The sequence below is a fragment of the Montipora foliosa genome, chromosome 13 (assembly GCF_036669935.1).
Source record: "Montipora foliosa isolate CH-2021 chromosome 13, ASM3666993v2, whole genome shotgun sequence".
Taxonomy (NCBI): domain Eukaryota; kingdom Metazoa; phylum Cnidaria; class Anthozoa; order Scleractinia; family Acroporidae; genus Montipora; species Montipora foliosa.
In genome coordinates, this window is record NC_090881.1 from 20,246,316 (window position 1) to 20,265,176 (window position 18,861).

Sequence of the window (18,861 nt, forward strand, 5' to 3'; positions counted from 1 at the left end):
CGGTTTGGATGTCAATGGGTTAAACGGGGACATAGTTTTTGGATGCTGTTAGCTTAACCCTTTCAGGCCCGAGGGGTTCCCCATTGACGAGTAAAATCGTCTGGCGTTAGACAGAGTAAAATCGTCTGGCGTTAGACAGAGTAAAATCGTCTGGCGTTAGACAGAGTAAAATCTATAAGTGCCATTTGGCACTATCGGGCCTGAAAGGGTTAAAGCTAACCTAAGACCTAATTAGGCCTAATTAGGCCTAAACAAAAGTTTTAGCACTGGTAAACGATAAGGGTTGTTTGTGCATTGGTAAAACTATGACCTGTGACTTCTGACCTGTGGCTCGTACCTGCCCCCTTCCATGGAAAACAGAAAAAAGCTTTTGTTTTCTTTAAACAATGGAAACAGTTAAGCGACACCTACTGGTGTTTGTTCGATACAAAGGTGATAGAAGTTTTTCATATATACATGTATTTAAACAGTGGATTTGTTGGTAGGTCAATCAACTTATGTGCACAATTGGCCACTTTCAAAAAATTAATATCATAATACTCTTTGTTTGCCCTCCAAAATTTTGCATAAGCACTGTTTCCAGTTTCTCTTGGGACTTACAATGGTCTCAAGTGAATGTGAAAATGGGGTGAATGTTTTGATTCATCCAGTAGAAGAATAATTAACTCGAGTAGATTTAAATCGTTATCTGGAACTAAAAATGAAATTGTTTCATAAGCAACACAAAGATGCGACCATATCTCACGGTCTTCTTTAGGCAACTGACAACTTGTCACGTGACAGAAGTGCCATGTGACAAGCGGCTCACTGTCTATACCCTAAACCAACTCATACAGATCAATATTTGCAGTTTGATTCCCATCACCCATTGATTCATAAACTCGGAGTCATCAGCACCCTGGAGCACAGAGCTAACGTAGTCATCAGTGAAACAGCTGAGCGGGAAAAGGAAAAAGCACATATTAAAAGCTCTCTACGCAAATGCGGTTACCCAGAGTGGGCCTTCCAGAAGGCGGGTGGAAGGAACAGACAGACTAACAACACGGACCAAGGTGACAAGGGACAGGGACGGACAACAAGAGCGAACATCACGATCCCTTATGTAGCAGGTATTTCAGAGAAAATCAAGAATGCTTTTAAGGCCCACGGCATTTCTACTTGTTACAAGCCTTGGAACACCCTGAGGCAAAAGCTAGTTCGAGTGAAGGACAGTGTTCCCAAAGCGAAACGAGCTAATAAAATTATAGTGTACGGAGTAAAGTGTGAGGACAAGGATTGTCAGGAACGCTACGTGGGGGAGACTCAGCAATATCGTGGCCCAAGAATGAACCAGCATCGAGGACCACGCTCTAATCCACCACAGACCTCAGCGGTGTATACACATTTGAATTTCACTGGTCACGCATTTACTCTGACGGATGTGGTGGTCTTGGACAGAGAAGAGCACTGGCACAGGAGAGGAGTTAAAGAGGCCATTTGGGAGAGAGTTGAAAACCCCTCTCTCAAGAGGAAGGGAGGGCTCAGACACTCATTGTCACATACGTGGGACAGGACAGTGAGGCTGATTGGTAGCCACTTGTCACATGGCACTTCTGTCACGTGACAAGTTGTCAGTTGCCTGAAGAAGACCATGAGATATGGTCGCCATGTTGTGTTGCTTATGAAACATTTTCACATTTAGTTCCAGATAACGATTTAAATCTACTGGAGTTAATGCAAAAATGCTTATGCAAAATTTTGGAGGTCAAACAAAGAGTATTATGATATTTTTGAAAGTGGCCTGTAAACTGGGTGACAGGAAGTAGTCCAAACCACTGCTCAAACTCTTTTTCCGTTCGCCACAGAGCTCTTTCCTTTTTTTCTTATCCTTGTTTTTCTCGTTTACGAAGCTTTTTTGCCACCAACTTGGTTTCTGGAAGAAGCGAGTGCAAAAATTACGTACTAAGGGGGTGGTTGTGTGGTTTGAACCCTCATCAAAACAAGTAAATATATGAGAATTTGGCAAACTTTGGACGATTCAGGTTTAATAGTGAAACTCTCGTTTCAATTGGCTTAGACTTCTTACCTTCTCCTTTCCTTCTTTGACTTGTTTACGAGGACACTGAGCTTCAATTCTGTGAAGAGGCCAGCCACTTTGTCACGCTTTATGACCGCTTTGTATATGCCCTATTTAAGTATCCGTACTGAAATTCGTTAAATGATTGGCGCAACTACGGTACTCCAAATTTGGAAAGATTGGAAGTAAATCAAATCTTCGTAGTATCGGAAGTGTATCGGCTGGATGTCACGTGCGCGACCGGAAATGAGTACAAAAGCTTTCGAATTATTTTATTTGCATTTTTGGGAAACCCTGAGAGTTGAAAAAGAAAACAATGAAGAAATATTAGCAAATCATCATGAGTGAAAGACTCGAGACTCATTCGCACAACCTGGCCGAAAAGGGCATCAATAACCTGGAGCTGTAACACGGGTACAAAGTTTGCGAATGTGCATGCGTTTTCTACCATGATATGATGCGTGAAGGAAACAAAATCAATATCATCGGTTTTTTGCCAGCTTTAATCCATTTGAGTTGATTTGGTTGACACCTTAACCTGACTTTTCGAGCAGAGGGAATAAGGGAATTATGGGTTGTTAGTGGTTTACATGGTGACAGATGGAGTTCCAATCAGTGGCAAAATGGGACGCTTACGCCTGGAAACCTCTCAGACGACAGAAACTAAGCAAAACTGTCAAAATACTACTAACCCCCCCCCCCCCCTTCCCTCTTCCCTCTTCCTCTCTTATCAATGTTTAAATCGACAAGGAAATGTCTGGTCACTGTTGACAACAATAAAAGCAAGGTGACACACGCTAACACCAACCCGGTGTGGCCAACACATCACGCATGCCCAAAACCATTTCACCCGGTGAATTAGCAGCCATGGACAGCTGTTTCGGCCTTTTGGGCCTCATCAACATGGCGTAGCTAATGGCCAAAACAGCTGTCCATGGCTGCTAATTGACCGGGTGAAATGGTTGTGCGCATGCGTGATGTGTTGGCCGGGTTGGTGTTAGCGTGTGTCATCTTGTTTTTACTGTTGTTACTGTTGACAACACTGTTCAAAAAACACTTCCCTCTAGTTTTCAAGGATTTCTTTAACTAAAGTGCAAGATATATTAGGCCCGGTTCAAACGTCGCATTTCACATGTGCCGAATATAACTCAAGAGTTAACTGCATGTGAAATGCGACGTTTGAATCAATTAAATTCGACAGTTTAGAGTTAAATTCGACTTCAGTCGAATCTGCGACTGAAACAGTCGAATATTCGACGTTTGATTCAGATGTCGCATTTCACATGTGCCGAATATAATGCATAAATTATAGTAAATTAGCAACCATAATCCGTAAATGCCATGTGCAAAAGAGTCTAAACAGCAATTTAAAAAATGGCGGGAGGCGAAGGAATGTGCAGTTCGTGCTTTTCAAAAACAAAATATACTTGTTTGACTTGAAGCAATTATTGTTGTATAAGGTGCTCGGTGTTTGAAAATGAAGAGGACACTCCTGGGTGGAAAGAGGGAAAATCTGTGGCATATTGTGAGACGTGATTCAATAAAACGATGAAAAGGCGCGAGTCGAGTGAAGGCCAAGATGACGCTGTTGGCATTTTGAGTACAGCCTGTCCGAGTGGAGACTCGGAATATTGAAGGCGAACGGAGTTGAATTCGACGTTTTGAATCAAATGACTAAAATAGGAGTTATATTCGGCACATGTGAAATGCGACGTTTGAACCGGGCCTTAGTCATGTTTTAAATATATTTTTATGCAAATTATCATGTAATAATACGTCTCTTCCGTTATATGTCTTAAAGATTTGCTCAAAACGAACATGGTGATCATTGTTATTCCCATCAGAATAGCCATTAGCTACATTTCTAATTTTATGAATGTTACACTGTACTGGTAAAAACATACTATTAAACTAGTTTTAAAAACTTATACACAGTACTTATAGAAAGTTGAAGCGTACGAGCTTTCGGCTCCTTCTCGGAGGAGAAGAAGGAGCCGGAGGAGAAGAAGAGGCTCCGAGAAGGAGCCGAAAGCTCGTACGCTTCAACTTTCTATAAGTACTGTGTATAAGTTTTTACAACTAGTTTAATAGCTACATTTCTCTTTATTTCACCGCGCTTACCACTCTATAGAAAAGCAAAGTACGAAAATAACTTCTTCGAAGCCTTTGTGGTGTGTTCCAAAATGAGAAAGAACATATCCAAGTTCAGATGCTAAAACCGTCTCGTCCCCAGTCCCTCGCGCGTGAAAGGAAAAGCGGGGCACAGGGAATGATGGGGAGGCGAGGAAAAGCGGAGCGGCTTTTCTATTTCAATTTTCCTCCTTCCCATCACTCCCCGCGCTCGCGCTTCGCACTTGCCACCAGTTCCCCGTGCTCGTGCTCCACACTGGCTTCACAGAAAAGCCTGAGGAGGAGGCAAATGTAGCCTAAATTCACCTCCTTTTCCAGTTTTTCATTGTGGTTTTAGGACAATGTTTTCGCTGGATTTGCCAAAAGCCACATACCCAGAGATTTCAGTAACTCTTCTGGCAAGTTAAGAGTGTCTTTAAGGGCAAACCCTAAGCATTTAATTTATTTTGATCCGATCCAAAAGACTTAAGTTTTTCCACAGTTTAGTAAAAGGTCAGATATTCTGCTAAGACTGTGCAATAGTCTATCGACTCTTTCAGAACAGGGGCTCCTTGCTCACGTTATAACGATGCAAATTTTTGTGCGAGATATTTGGTACAAGACCGAAAGGAGATGAAGTCAAGAGTGTTGCCATGGTTACAAGACAAAATGTACCATTCATCTCTCTTCACGATCATTAGTTGTGATGTCTGAATAACATAACTAAGTCTGAATGGCATCGCTCATATTTTTTTTTTCAGAAATAGTCGTGACTGTGATTTTCACTCTAGTGGAACTTCTAATGACGCCACTGTCGTCATTTACATACCACAAAAGGTGCAATCATTATTATTCGTCACTTTGAAAGACTTCGGCAATCTTTCCTTCATAGGTACTTCAAGCTTGTTTATGAAAGCCCACGGACTACACGAATGAGTCATTTCTGTAAGTGAGAATACAAGGCAAATAAACAAGTACGCTGACATTTTCTTTTAGTGTGCGCTGGTTAAAAACAGTTTCAACGTGATGATACTAGTGTAAAATATTTTATTCAATTGGTCCCCTGTCTTCGGATCCACAAGATTTGGCCTTAAAACATCATCTTCAATTTGGGCCTCGTACGTGTGATTGGCCCAAAAGGTGCGCCGGCTTTTTTTAGGTACAACTAAATGTAACCAACTATATTTAAGCAACTAAATGAACTACAGACCATATTCCTATCTGTAACTTTTTTTATAGATTCTAGAATTATTTCCATTTTCTCATAAAATCTTCAAAGAACACTGAATTATTTGCAAACGAATAATCTTCCAGAGGCCTTAGGTTTGGCAAAGCGGAAGAGGGGAGCAGACGAGAATCCACTTTATGTTGCTCTCGGGTAGGGCTTCACTGACATCTCGACAAAGATCATAACCGCCTTGCGAAAATACAAAACAGAGTCGGTTCACGGCCCTCTACATTAAATAAAAAAATAAATTAGCATTTTTCACTCTGACTACGACAACTGGAAGTTGAAATCACGAGAAAGTGTCATAATGATTTGCAACAAAGTTTCTCTTCGATACACTTTTGTTCGTAATCTTCCGGGTCAGAGAGGAACAAAATGCCATTGCAACCACGGCGCTTTCCTTCACAGCGAGGCCACAGGAAACTGGGAACCAGTTAGAGATCTGCTACACTATGGTTGCTGTGGTGATGGAAGGTTCACTGTTTTTAGGTGGTCAGTCGGACTCCTCGTTTAGTAACTTGGTTGTTTCACCTGGTTCCGTATCATTATCGGCAACTGTGTCGCTGCTATCAAGAGGAGGTATTTGGTCTGTGATTGGCGAAGACCTGTCACGTGAGTCATGATGAGGACCCGCCTGCTGAGTATTAGGGGTAGTTTCCTCGTCCCCAGAGTTGCCAATCTCCCCTTCCACCTCCCCTTCGGGATCCTCTTGATCCTGCAGCAAACATAGGCTTAAGTTGAGTATCCAAATTTGGTTAGGTGATCTGTTTACCCTTATTTAAAAAGACAAACCAACGAACAATCCCTCACCTCTTCCGGACACAAATCACAAGCCTTGGCAAGTGTGAGCCGGGCGCTGTGTGAACGCTCAAGGAAATACCTGAATCAATAGAGGAAGGCGTTTAGCTTAGACAAGCAAAAAGCAAAAACAAAAACCTATTAATGTAACATACTCGAGGCAATTTTACCGCGCCTAGCGCAAGCTACAATCATCTATTTCGAATTCCGATTGGTTAAACTGATTTTCTTTAGACGATGTTGGTCAAAATTATCCGGCACAGAGGCTTTGGTTGGGGCACCCTGCGAGCAGAGCCTCTCTAAAACTCGCCAGAGGGCGAGCAAGAGAGGTTCTGCAGAAATCTTTTAAGTCGCCACAGCCCAAGTTTCTGGGCTAATCACTCCGGTCAAACCGGTTTAGAGAGCGCGCGCATCATATTTTTGACAAGGCGAAGGTCGAAATCGAGCCTTCAGTACGAAAATCAATATGGCGGCTAGGAGCGCGATCGAGACTTGGCCTGGGTTTGAAACTGTCTCCAAGCACGGCTTGCGCATACTCCATGAAGACTTTGCAAGATTTCTGCAGAGTACTTTCTTTCTCGTCGAGTTAAGAAAGGCTCTGCTGGCAGGCTGTGGTTGGGGTTACTTGATTGAAATCCGCTGTCTTTTTCTCTTCAAACACAAGTCACCTACCCGTTTGAGGTCTCATTTGACTGTGCCGGAGGAGACCAGTTGTTGTAAGTGTAGGATGTTCCACCTGAGTAGGGTCTCTAAATAAAACAAAAGGAAAAGATTTAAGGACGGTGCCTACTATTGTTATTGCGCATACGTTCTGCGCATCTGGATACTCGGATTTCCTAAGGGTATTGCTTATTAATACAAGGATATTTTTGCGCGGTTCAAAACTATGCGGAGAAAGCAGAACTTAGCGAGTTCTCTTGCATTTTTCAGAGATAATTAAGCTTCGATTTGGAAAAGAACACCATACATTGCTTTGTATTTAAAGCTTTTTACAAATATTGTTGATTAATTATCTTCGAAAAATGCGTGGTTACCCCCCAACTTTCTTTTTGGATTTGAATAACACTTGTTAAGATTTGCTTTTCCCGCACATTCAGCAAAGCGCGCAAAAATACCTTTGAATTGTTAGGCACCGTCCTTAAGCAAATTCAAATCAGTGTGCGCTATAGAAGTTCAGTGGATCTGATATCTCAAAGTCATGACTATTTGATAAACGCCCAAACTGGGCAAAGTAACTGGATTCAAACCGAGTACGTTAGGCTTGACCTCTGACTGACAGTCTCCCCATTTGTAAAGCACTTACGCTCAGCTAAAGAAGATTGAGACTTCAATTGACATTAACTGATTTTATAATAAAGTTTCGATTCAACGCGCGCTCCGATTGGTTTAAAACAGAGTGCTTTATCAGAGTGCTTTAATTTTATGTGGTAAGACTTTACATTCTCCCAAATGGTAGAGCACTTGAGCTCAGCTAAATACGTTCCAGCCTTTAACTGACGAAGTGCACAAATGGGGCTTGTAAATTATTCTATATATTTACGTCAATTGGATTTAAAACGTTTCTTAAACAACCTGTGACTGATTAGCTTGCGAAGCTGGCGGTTCATTTCGAAACGTGAGAGATTTCGAGCGGCGCGAGAAGGCTGCGGCGAAGTAAAGGCTCTTCGTTCCCCTCGCCCCAGCCTTCTCGAGGCTTCGCCACTCGAGAGCTCGAGTTCTCAGGCAACAACAGAAACGCCACCTACGAAGACTAGTGATTGATTCGCTTAGTGTTGCCAAATCAGACCATCAGAAGAGATACTGTTTCTGGAAAAATCATTACCCATCACAGCTATTTAACGTATAGCTTTATCTTACCCTATCCAGTTCATCGTTAAGCCACTCCACCGCCCAAGTCCACTTGCGACGGAGATCCTGGGCTGCCAAAAGAATCTGGTGCGCCATAGGACAGCTGAAGAAAGAAAATACAAGCTGAAGCTAAGAAAAACGCACCTAACTAGTGATACACTATAGAACTCTACGCTTTAGGATTCACGTTTTCTGGAAGAGGAAAATGGCGAACAGCTGGTAGCTGCTTGTCACGAAAAGAAGGAAATAAAATTATTTCAGCAGATTTCTCGTCTTCCAGTAATTGCGCGATAGCTTTGGCAAACAAGCCAGAAGTTAGTTTAAATCGAATAATGTTGCGGTAATTCCTCTCTATTGTTCACTTTACGAGAATTTATGGCGCAACATTCCACCCAATGAAACAAAAAAATGCCAGGTGGTATTTTTTAAACACTTACCTGCAAAATAGATTGACCATGAACTTGATACACTGGTAAGCCCTCTTCTGGTAATGATTCTTCGAGCGCTGAATTGTGTCAAACAAGCCTTCCTTGTCATCTGGGATACCTAAACAAACACAAGACTGGCATCAGCCTTTCCACATCCAGACGACCTTTCCATCGATACCACTAAGGACGCCAGCATAGTGATTCAGTTTCCATACTCGTATTATCGTGTTTTAAAAACGTCAGCGACTTCTACATATCAAGTTAGGGCCTCGGTTCCCTAAGTTCTTGACATCAGTTATTAGGCCGTACAAGCCAACGCGAAACAACGAACTTAGCATTTAAAGTACCCATTCTTTTGACATATTGTAAAGACAAGGAATAAAACAATTGAACAGTCATGACTTGAAACGTTTTCCCTTTGAAGATACAAATGAAGTGCATGAACCCGAGGAAACGAACGCCTCTCATTGACTTGTTGTTATGAAGGAGATGACAAATGCAAACCCCGGACGACTGAACTACGATTTTTTCGATATATCGACAACCTCAGCATCGCTTCGAGTTTGTACTGACGCGATACAACACTGTCGTTTATACTGTAATCATTTCATAGGAATCTTCCAGCCGCTCATATGCCATTTGTATAGGCAATCACAAGATTTCGAGTGCAATTTGGAATAAATAAGCACGAGTAAATTTTTTCAAAAACGACCAAAAATTGCAGGAGCCCGTAGGGCGAGTGCAATTTGTAGTCTTTGAAAAAATTCGATTTGATTTGCTTGATTTGAAAACAAAAGATTTGATTGGTTCTGACCAAACCCTTTTGTTTACTAGCCAATCATAATCCAGAATGTCGATGGATGATTTGCACTGGTAGAGCTGTTTTCAATTGAGTGTCGAAAGCTATTAGCGAATTACTTTGGTTTTGCATTACTTCACTCAGTGATTGGTTCAAAGTTCTCGCGCCATTTTTTCAACCAATCATAAGTGAAACCAAAACCAATCGTGGCTTGCGCGTGCACATTTTGCCGCGCTCAGTGTCGGCAACGTGTAATTACTTCGAGTTTTGATTGGTTTGCTGGATTCTCTGTCCTTTATGATTGGCCAAAGTAATTTACTTTGGTTTTGGTTTTATGACACTCGATTGGAACTCGCTCTCTTATACTTTTTGCACAGTGTTACCCTTGAACCGCACAGCTCTCAGCCAATCAAAATAAAGTACTTTTTATGTACATTATTAACCACTTAACAGGTTGCACGTGCACGGATATTACCTTTAAGCGTGTTATGTATCCTGTGAGTCTGCCATGAATCAGTGATAAGCAACATCTGAAGAAGCAGGTCTAAATATGGCCGCAGCTCGTACGTGTACGAAAACGCTACCTAAAAGCAATGAAAATAGAAAAAAATCTTTCTAAAAAACTGTTTTAAGGTAAAATGCCGACACGACTCTTTGCAACCACACTGAAGTAATTATTAAATAAATAAACTACCGGAAAACAAAAAAGTCGATAGACTTGTGACTATTAAAATTTTTATATGAAGGGATGAAGGTCCTCGAAGGAGGCAACCCAAGCATTTTTATTCAATTGAATTTCACTTTAGGTGCAAAAGATATTGAGTCAGGACATAGCTGTTACACTGTCTCTAGGGATTAGTTAACTCTTGCATTTCCACGACCGAAACATTCATTCTCCCAACTAGCACCAAAGATTTTTTTTGATTGGATAGTCACGAGAATTTGGTATTATATCATGATCACATCTTTCAAGCTGATTATATTCTTCATCCTCAATACTTGTCTGACTGACATTTCATTGAAATTGTGAGGAGAATTTACGTACCGATCACTTCTGGGTGGCAAATGCAACGGGCACCAAAGAAATATAAAACAGAAACAATGGAGCCCACTCCTAAACACAAAAGACCTGCATCCTGCACTGAACCAATCAAATTAGAGGTTGTAAAGAGCTGTGTGGTATCTGAAAAATTTGTACTTGGCCCTTCGTTTATCGCTTATTGATTTCACGAAACCTTTTTGACAATAGACCAATTCGGCTAACTCAGTGTTATCCCCTATTACAATCCTTTGGAAATAAAACGTTTTGTTCCAAGTATTTCCACATAATTTCAAAAACTCATTAATTATTTATGAGCCTAATAAGTGTTTTTTAACCCGATAAAACACTGCTGCTCGTTTTTCAAACATCACTTAAATGTGAATTGGTACAACATAGACCGAATGCATAAATGGCGGCCAAAAAAATATTTTTTTGTCTTTGAGCTAATTAGACCCACTAGCCTCGTTAGCACGGACAAAATGCAAACGAAATGTTACTTTAGAACTAGGCTAGTTGGTCTGATTTGCACATAAGGTAAAATCTACTAAGAGCCTAGCCTAGAAGGCCCATCAGGCCGGCGCTTATCTCCGGTTTCTGAAGCACGAAGCGACTAGGAGTATTTTTACTTCCCCCCCTGGATGGGATGCCTGTCTTGCCCAAGAACACAACACAATGTCCCCGCCAGGACCCGAACCAGGACCACTCGATCTGGAGTCGAGATTTGCACATAAACAAAAAAAAGAATAATTTATTGGCCGCCATTTATGAATACAGTCTATTGAGTTAGCCGAATTAGTCTATGCCTTGCTTTTGCTACTTTAAAACTGTCTTTCCAATATGAGACAAATAACAGCGTTGAAATTCGCTTAGATGCTACGCACGTCGACTCACCTGCCACAAAAGCTCACTGAGCACTATCCGAGAGAAGTGTGGGTTTTCCCAACAGCAAAACTGCAACCAGATATAAAGCTAAAGTTCAGGGGAAGGCTTAGGACGTCAATGAGCCACAGGACTACGTTTATCACCCACAAGATACCTGAGCATTCTCAAAACTCACAGTAAGACCTTACGATGATAATGCCCCAGGAATTCCCAGACATTGCTCAAAACTCTCAGGGAAACTTGACGGTAGTTGACCACGATTTTAACCACAGAGTTTCCTTACGATGACCATAATCCAGAGAGCCTCACAGTTTCCAATCGTATACAAGTATTCAATGAAATATTTCACTGATACCCCATAGCAACAGTTGTCGTCTGTACAAGCCACCGTCATCTGGGTAAACTGTGCCTAGTAACCTAGCTATTTCATAAAAGAGAGGCTGTATTAACCTCGCTTTGATGCAAACCTTGTGACGTTTGTTGTGTCAATACAACGTAGTGAGTATTACAACAACACGGTGGCGGACTATACCAGAGGAAAATCACTTGAACCTCGTTGGCATTATCGTCAAGGTTACTTTGAACATGCAACTGGCGCACTCTGAAACTTTTTTTTCAGAAATCTGGAAGACGTAATCTGATTTTTTATTTGTTGTGCTCGCATCATACGTCGTGCTCATACTGTCGCAAGATTGGCCTGTAGCAAGATATTGTGAGTGACTGTCCAACCGAGAATCGAGACTCCTACTTGAGGACAAATGTACGCCGGATGGCTGTTTCAAGGCCTTGGATACCTCCCATTAAAAGTAGAAATAGACAAAGAGCCTCCTTAAAGCAACAGATAGTCTTTCTACTTACTCTTAACAGCTTCAAAGTGTCCTCTGACGCAGTGCTGTCTTCAATGACTTTCTTTAGATATCTAAAATCAGTTACCACGTTAGCAAATTTTAACATAGCAATTAGGACTGACTTCAAAGAAAAATCCTCGCACCAAAAGAATACATATATCGATATACCATTCGTCGTCAGAAAATGTTCTGGTGAATGTGTGTACATCTTTTCGCCCGAATACCAATGCAAAAATTACATAAAAACCTTTGTTACTGCCGATAAAAGGCAAGATATATGACTAATCCAGTGAAGCTATGATCCACGCAGTTATGAACGCAATTTTACCAATTTCGTAGAGAAGCCTGTAAAATTCAGGACTTCAACGGGGTTTGAACCCGTGACGTCGCGATGCCGGTGCGACGCTCTAACCAACTGAGCTTTGAAGCCACTGATGTTGGGAGCTGGTCATTTCTGAGTTCATATGTTCCCGTCATTAATAAATCAACGAACGAAATAATATAGAAAAATGAATCACATATGGAACTGCGGATATGAAATCAAGTGAAGCTATGATCCTCGCAGTTATGAACGCAAGATGCCAACTTACGTTGCTTTATTGAACAGAATATCCGCTACCACGGGCTGAATTTCCATGACTGGAGGTCCCTCACCAAATGGGTTCGTCTTCGGTTGCGTACCCTGAGAAACGAATGTTAGCGGTGACAGTTCAAAGTTCACTACCCCTTCTTTAAAGCTAGTGTGGCTAATGAAAAATAATTTACATTCTTTTGAGACTCCTCATTCTTCTCATGACTCAAGCACACGGCTCGATAACGACTATGGAGGCCAATTTGTGTTATTTTGTGATCGTGCAAGAGGTAATCAAAACGACAAGCTTCGAGGCCATTTAAAGGCCCGGTCACTAAGTTCAGAACTGTCAAAAAGCCATTGGTTGCGAACTCGCAGCCGATACGCCTTAACACCACAAATCTACATTTCAAACTACATTCAGTAGCTATTTACTTTTACAATCTAGCAATCCCCGTCGTCAAAAACTTTCAACTTTCAACTGATTCACCGCACTTACTGTAGCAGAAGAACGCATCCTGCTCGATACGTCACAGCAACGAACCAGCTGAGACACGACAGAGTAAAGTTTTCCCAGTTCAGCGTACTGGTAACGAATGGGAGGCCCAGGCCCTTCATCTAATGCAACCAGCATGAAAGTCGCTGGAACACCGAGCTGGAGCAACTGTTGCCTCTGAAGATGTAAATAAAAGCCACATATACAAAGGTTACTTTCCCTGTTTAAAATATTTTAAATCATGAAAGTCTTGGTGTTAAATGGGCATTCTTTCACGTACGAATACTTGAAAGAAGCCACGGAGTAGTTTTGGCGCCAAGGTAGTTCGCTTTCCCACTTTCATCAGACATCAACAAGACGTTCTTTTAAAACGACGGAAAACATGCATCAAGCATATTCTAATACATGTAAACATTTCGGTGCAATACCAGTATTTTGTTTTCGTTTACTCAAAGGCAGCATCAAAAACAACAACAACATGAGTAACCATGCAAACGTACCTCAGGTGGACCGATGGTGGAGTACATGAGGAAAAATGAAAATACTGCTGTAAATGGCGGCCGTGTTCAGGAACTTCTTTCTTCAACAATCCAAGCACAGCAGTCAGGATATGATCGCTGAGGGATGCCTTGTTGTCGAGTTCTACAGAACCATCAAGTCAACAGCAACAACAGCCTTATTAACATTAGATGACTTATTCGAATACATCCTACAGAGTCATTTACCCCTTTCCCTCCTAAAAGTGACGCATACGGTGCGTTCGATTGACCGTATTCCGGAATAGGAAAACACCTGCTAAAATGCTATTTTAAACATATATTTATTATCCTTGTCGTTTCAAAACGCCACACATACCGTTTTAAATCATCACTCCACGTATTCTTATTCGGGAATAGGGTAAACAAAAAGCATCCCTGAGAATAGAGTTCTCTTGCTATCCAAGGAGCTCGTCGTAGGTAACATCCTCAGAATTTCAGGAATGTTTCCTTCACTTCCTTCGGATATCACTTCCGGTCTTCCGGACTGCTTCACTTACGGAGAGGACCGGAAGTCCTACCATGTTACAAAATCAGTTCTTTCTCCTCAGTTATTTCCGGACCATGAATGTTGGTCCGGCCTGGGGTTCAAACGCCCGACCTCCCACACGAAAGTCCAATGCACTCTTGCCGAGGCCAACCGGTCATGTTGGTACAGAGAACTCTATTTATCCCCGAATTTTAGGAGAGTTCGTCAAATACAACATGTTCGAGCATTTACAAACCCCAAGTATGTAGTACAGCAAAGTTACAACACAAGGAACTCTATGATCTATCCTTTGCGAACAGTCTGTGGGTTGCTTAACAACGTGTCAGCCGGAATTTGAGGAAGCAACGTCCCACTCCGTATTTCTCTCTTCTCCAAATTTAGCCAGCTGATGTCGCCTGTAAGTCTTTTTCCTACAGTTAAGAAAGAGCATTACAGTACCAATCACTTACCAGTTTCCGGCGTGCTACCCTCCGGGTAAGGCCAACATGGACCATCTTGACGGGAAAAATGCGCCAAGAACACCAGAATTTTTGCGAAAGCACTCCGCACCTGAGAGAAATCAATCAAGGATGACCAAATAATTTTAGTTTTTGGTTTCTTTACTTTAGTTTCGCGTACTGAAGACACTTAGGTACTCTACCAATAATCGATTTGAAACTCACGGGAGCCTGATAATGCTTTTACGTGACTTATGGAGCAAATCCTTGGTAAAATCTGTTAAAATAAGCTAACGAAAAGCACGGGTCCACTGTTTAGTTGACGTCGCAAACTCATTTGCAATGCAGAACTATTTTGAAAATAGGATTCCAAGGATGTGTGAAGTAAAAGGACCAGGCTTCTCACAGCTTGGTTGTGGGACAAATGCTGACCTTGATGATAACTGGAGCATTATATAAAAGGGGTATTTCCAAAAGAAAACAGGAAACGTGTTTTCTATTGGTGGATAAGTCCAACTTAAAGCATGCAAATTTGCGCAAATCTTTTTCTGTAATTTATGTATCCGGAACTTTGATCACCGATGTGTTTCTCGCTACATCATCCATTGTTACTAATATGCCAACCAGAAGCTCATTGTCTGTTGAAAAAACAACTTCTTTTGGTCCACGGTTGGCAAATTTCAGTATCAAAAAAATTCACAGAATTTCTTGCCAAATTCAATCAAATCCTTTCACTACTTTCCAAACGTGATACATACTCACGTAAAGCTATGATCCTCGGCAGTTATGAACGCAATTTTTAGCAATTGCGTAGAGAAGCCTGAAAAATTCAGGACTTCAACGGAGTTTGAACCTGTGACCTCGCGATACCGGTGCGCCGCACCATCTTAGCCAACAAATGAAACGGCATACCTCTCCACTGGGGCACTCCAGCAGGTACTCTGAAAACCTGTCAGGGTAGAGAACAACACAAACTTGGCAAACCACTCCCGAACGGACTTGCTTTGTCTCAGAAGCAAACACATCGCATCATACCATTCACCAGCAGGACCCCTGTGATATATAGACACATGCATCAGTGATAACTACATCACGAACACAAAACAAAACTTTGCAACCAAAAAACACAAACTTAAGGAAGCAAAACCGTTTGCTAAGTGTCTTTTATCCCTTTGAAGGGACCTGCATCAAGTTCAGAAACGTCGAATTTTTTTTCACGTTCTTATTAAATTCAGTTCCAACAAGTTTTCTGGAAAAGCGAAAAATGAGTGTGAGGCGTTTTAAAGTTGCTTCACCATGTTCTTCGATCTTCTACCTACACTTCTACACTGACACTTCTAGTTATCACACTAAGCCAACCTCACCTAACAGTTTTCTTGGTCCGGAAGCCAGTGGTGAATAGAAACTTGGAAACCAACTGAATGCTAATCATTGCGAGCTGCTCAATGTCCGCCTGTCAATGATCAACAAATAACAATCATTCTAACAGCCAGAGTGACTGTCCATGGGAATTATGTCCATATTGCTCAGTTAAGCTATGGAAGAAATTCACAATCTGTTAGTAGAGGCTTCCGTAACTTGACAAGAAAGCAGAGAAGGCAGCAGAAATCGTATTAAGATTTCCACGAGTGAGCGAAAATCAATCATTAAACACTATTCTCATTCACTCTTGACCAAACCCTCAGACGCAATTTTGCCTTCGTATAGCTGGCTCCTTAGTTAATACCCATGAAAATAACGCGCGCACTGTACCGCGACGACTTCAAAGAGTTTGACCAGATTTCTGCAAAGCCTCTCTTTCTCTTCTCGTGTAGTGAGCCGGAAGAATTTCTTTTTTTTTAAATGACAGACTCAAGACAAATGTAACACCTAAATACGCTTTCTTGGGAGCCGCTATTGGTCCTACCTCACCACAGCCACTCAGCGAAATCTGCGCACGACCAGACTATTATGAAGACCACTTTCCATTCTCGTCACCAGAGCCTCGGATCGCCCCAGACTCTGGGAAACTCATGTAGGAGAACATGCGCCCTAGGGTTCTTCATAGCGAAAAACTGGCTATTAGAACCTTACGGCGCCTGCTCACTCCTCGCGCTAACATGAATGCACCAATTAGAGACGCTTTTGATTGTTCTTCACGAAAACCAATGAGAAGACATTTTCCCCAGAGCTCTTCTCTCGCTCAGTCAAGGGAAGAGCTCTGGGGTCAAGATAGGGCCGACTTTCACAAATGGCGACCTCCTTTACATTCTTTTGCATTTATGTTAATTAGACCTACTTCCCTCATTTTGAAACAAATATTCTTTTGAAATTTGATCGTCGCAACGAGGCTAGTAAGGCTTATTAGCATTAAAACAGAAGAATATTTTATTTGGCCGCCATTATTCAAGAAGCCTATGGAGACAACGTTCCCCCTTGGTGAACAATGAGTGGGTTCTCTAACAACTACCGTGCTTGTGAAGTTTAGGAATGTCGGCCACCGTTTGATCGTCCTCATCGAAGACGATTTGAAAATCGAACCCTGACGTGCTTCAACACTCCAAGTGATTGCCAAGGACAGAATCAACAACCTCATCTATGGTTACAGTGTTCCCCACAACGAGTGGTCGGCGATCAAAAAATACTACCACTTATCATGTAGACCCCCAACACAGCCACTAACTGGGACGTAACGCGCTGAAAACGGCGGCTCGGAAACCCTCTTGATACTCCTCAGATAATACGTGCCTTACAATTGGTCGATTCTCTTCTTTCTCAAATCCCATAATACACCTCTTTTACCCCCGCCATGCAAAAAAAAAAAAACTTGCATGGGCATTGCATTGATAATGCAAAATTTTGGGGAGTTAACAAGATACCTTATCGGATCTGAGAAAGTAGAGAATTTGACGGGCCGTATTCTACAGTTGTTTGGCGCGCGATTTCATATCTAAAAGGTATTCTAGATACCTTGCCAACTTCGTTTTCGGCTGTACTCAGTGAAGTTACGGCTCCACTCCGCTTGCGTTTTTTTTCCCTAGTCAATTAATGGCCCGAATTGGAAACTTAAGCTACAATCCTCGAATTCGGTCAGTAACAGGATCTATTGCAGCCGAAAAAGGCATCTGTTTAACGTTCTAATTTGTTATTGATTACATACCGAGTTTCTAATCCAGCGTTCGCGGTAACTAGTTTCCTCATGACTGGAAGAATTCCACACTGTACTGGAATTCGGTTGTGAAGAAAATGTACGTTTTGTTTTCGCACAGCTCTCTCAATCACAGCCGGCATCTTGCAGTCTAAATAGCCAAAAACAAAGGCAGGGTTACAATTCTTTCCCGAGAGAGAAGTGCCAAGGACTGGGGAGAGACTTTGTGAGAGGGTCTTCCCTCCTGCCTTTTCGGGTGATTCGTTTTTTCCACAAGTGTCCCTTTAACGTAAAAATTTTAACCATATAATTCAAAGACAACGTATCCAAACTGGTCGGGTTTATTGCTTTAACACACAAAGGATAACGACGCTATGGTGAGACCATAGGCTTTAAATGAGTGGGATCCACGAATTCGTCATTACAACGACAGAGCAGCATTACAACGTTAATCTATATGCGATAAGAGCGTCAATCGCATAGTCAAAATACTTCTACAACTCTTTCCCTGGTCGTAACTTCCATAGTATTATATATCTGTTCATTCCGAACTACATTACGACATTATGTTGGTCTTTTCATGTGACACAAGAGAACCAGTCTTACCAAATCCTTTCAATGTCAGCTGTTCTGGAGCACTCTGCCATCCACGTTTGTTCTCCAATGCAAAATGTTTCAGTACATAGGGACATAATATAAGGTCAAAACCGGCGTTGTGACCACAAACCGCCTCGATTTATCCAACCAATATCATACTGAGAAATGTTGGAGATCCATGCCCGCCCGTTTTTAAGAGAAAAGTGGTTTTTCTTAAAACAAATTACACAACCACTTACTCTTTCTGTCGCACGTCAACTTTCCGGTTTGAATTCATGACATCGAGACGTTCATAGAATAGGATATAAGCATGTCCAACCATCTTTTTTGTCGTCCTGTAGGACATCCTGGCAGGGACAATGAGTAAGTGACATTCGCTGTGGTGCCTGTAGAAAAAAGCTTACCACAAGGCTTAATGCAGTTTGAAATAAAATAACCTTGTTTGCCTCTGTTTCAACATAATCTTCAATGCCAGACTACTTCACTTTCCAACGGTTTCTCTCGAATGTAGACTAGTTTTCAAAAAAAAAGAGGCGAACGACAATTAAAAAAAATGGGCTACTCAATTC

At 41.7% G+C, this 18,861-nt stretch overlaps 1 protein-coding gene and 1 pseudogene across 1 annotated transcript; one reads left to right on the forward strand and one right to left on the reverse strand.

Annotated features, from left to right (window-relative positions):
* Positions 1-386: 386 nt before the first annotated feature.
* On the forward strand, positions 387-1,603 carry LOC137981823 (uncharacterized). The gene is made up of 2 exons (XM_068828868.1): positions 387-432; positions 837-1,603. The coding sequence occupies exons 1-2, from the start codon at positions 387-389 to the stop codon at positions 1,601-1,603; spliced, it is 813 nt and encodes a 270-aa protein (XP_068684969.1).
* A 3,592-nt stretch (positions 1,604-5,195) lies between these two features.
* Positions 5,196-18,614, reverse strand: LOC137981824 (ubiquitin carboxyl-terminal hydrolase 9X-like; annotated as a pseudogene).
* Between the last annotated feature and the right edge of the window lie 247 nt (positions 18,615-18,861).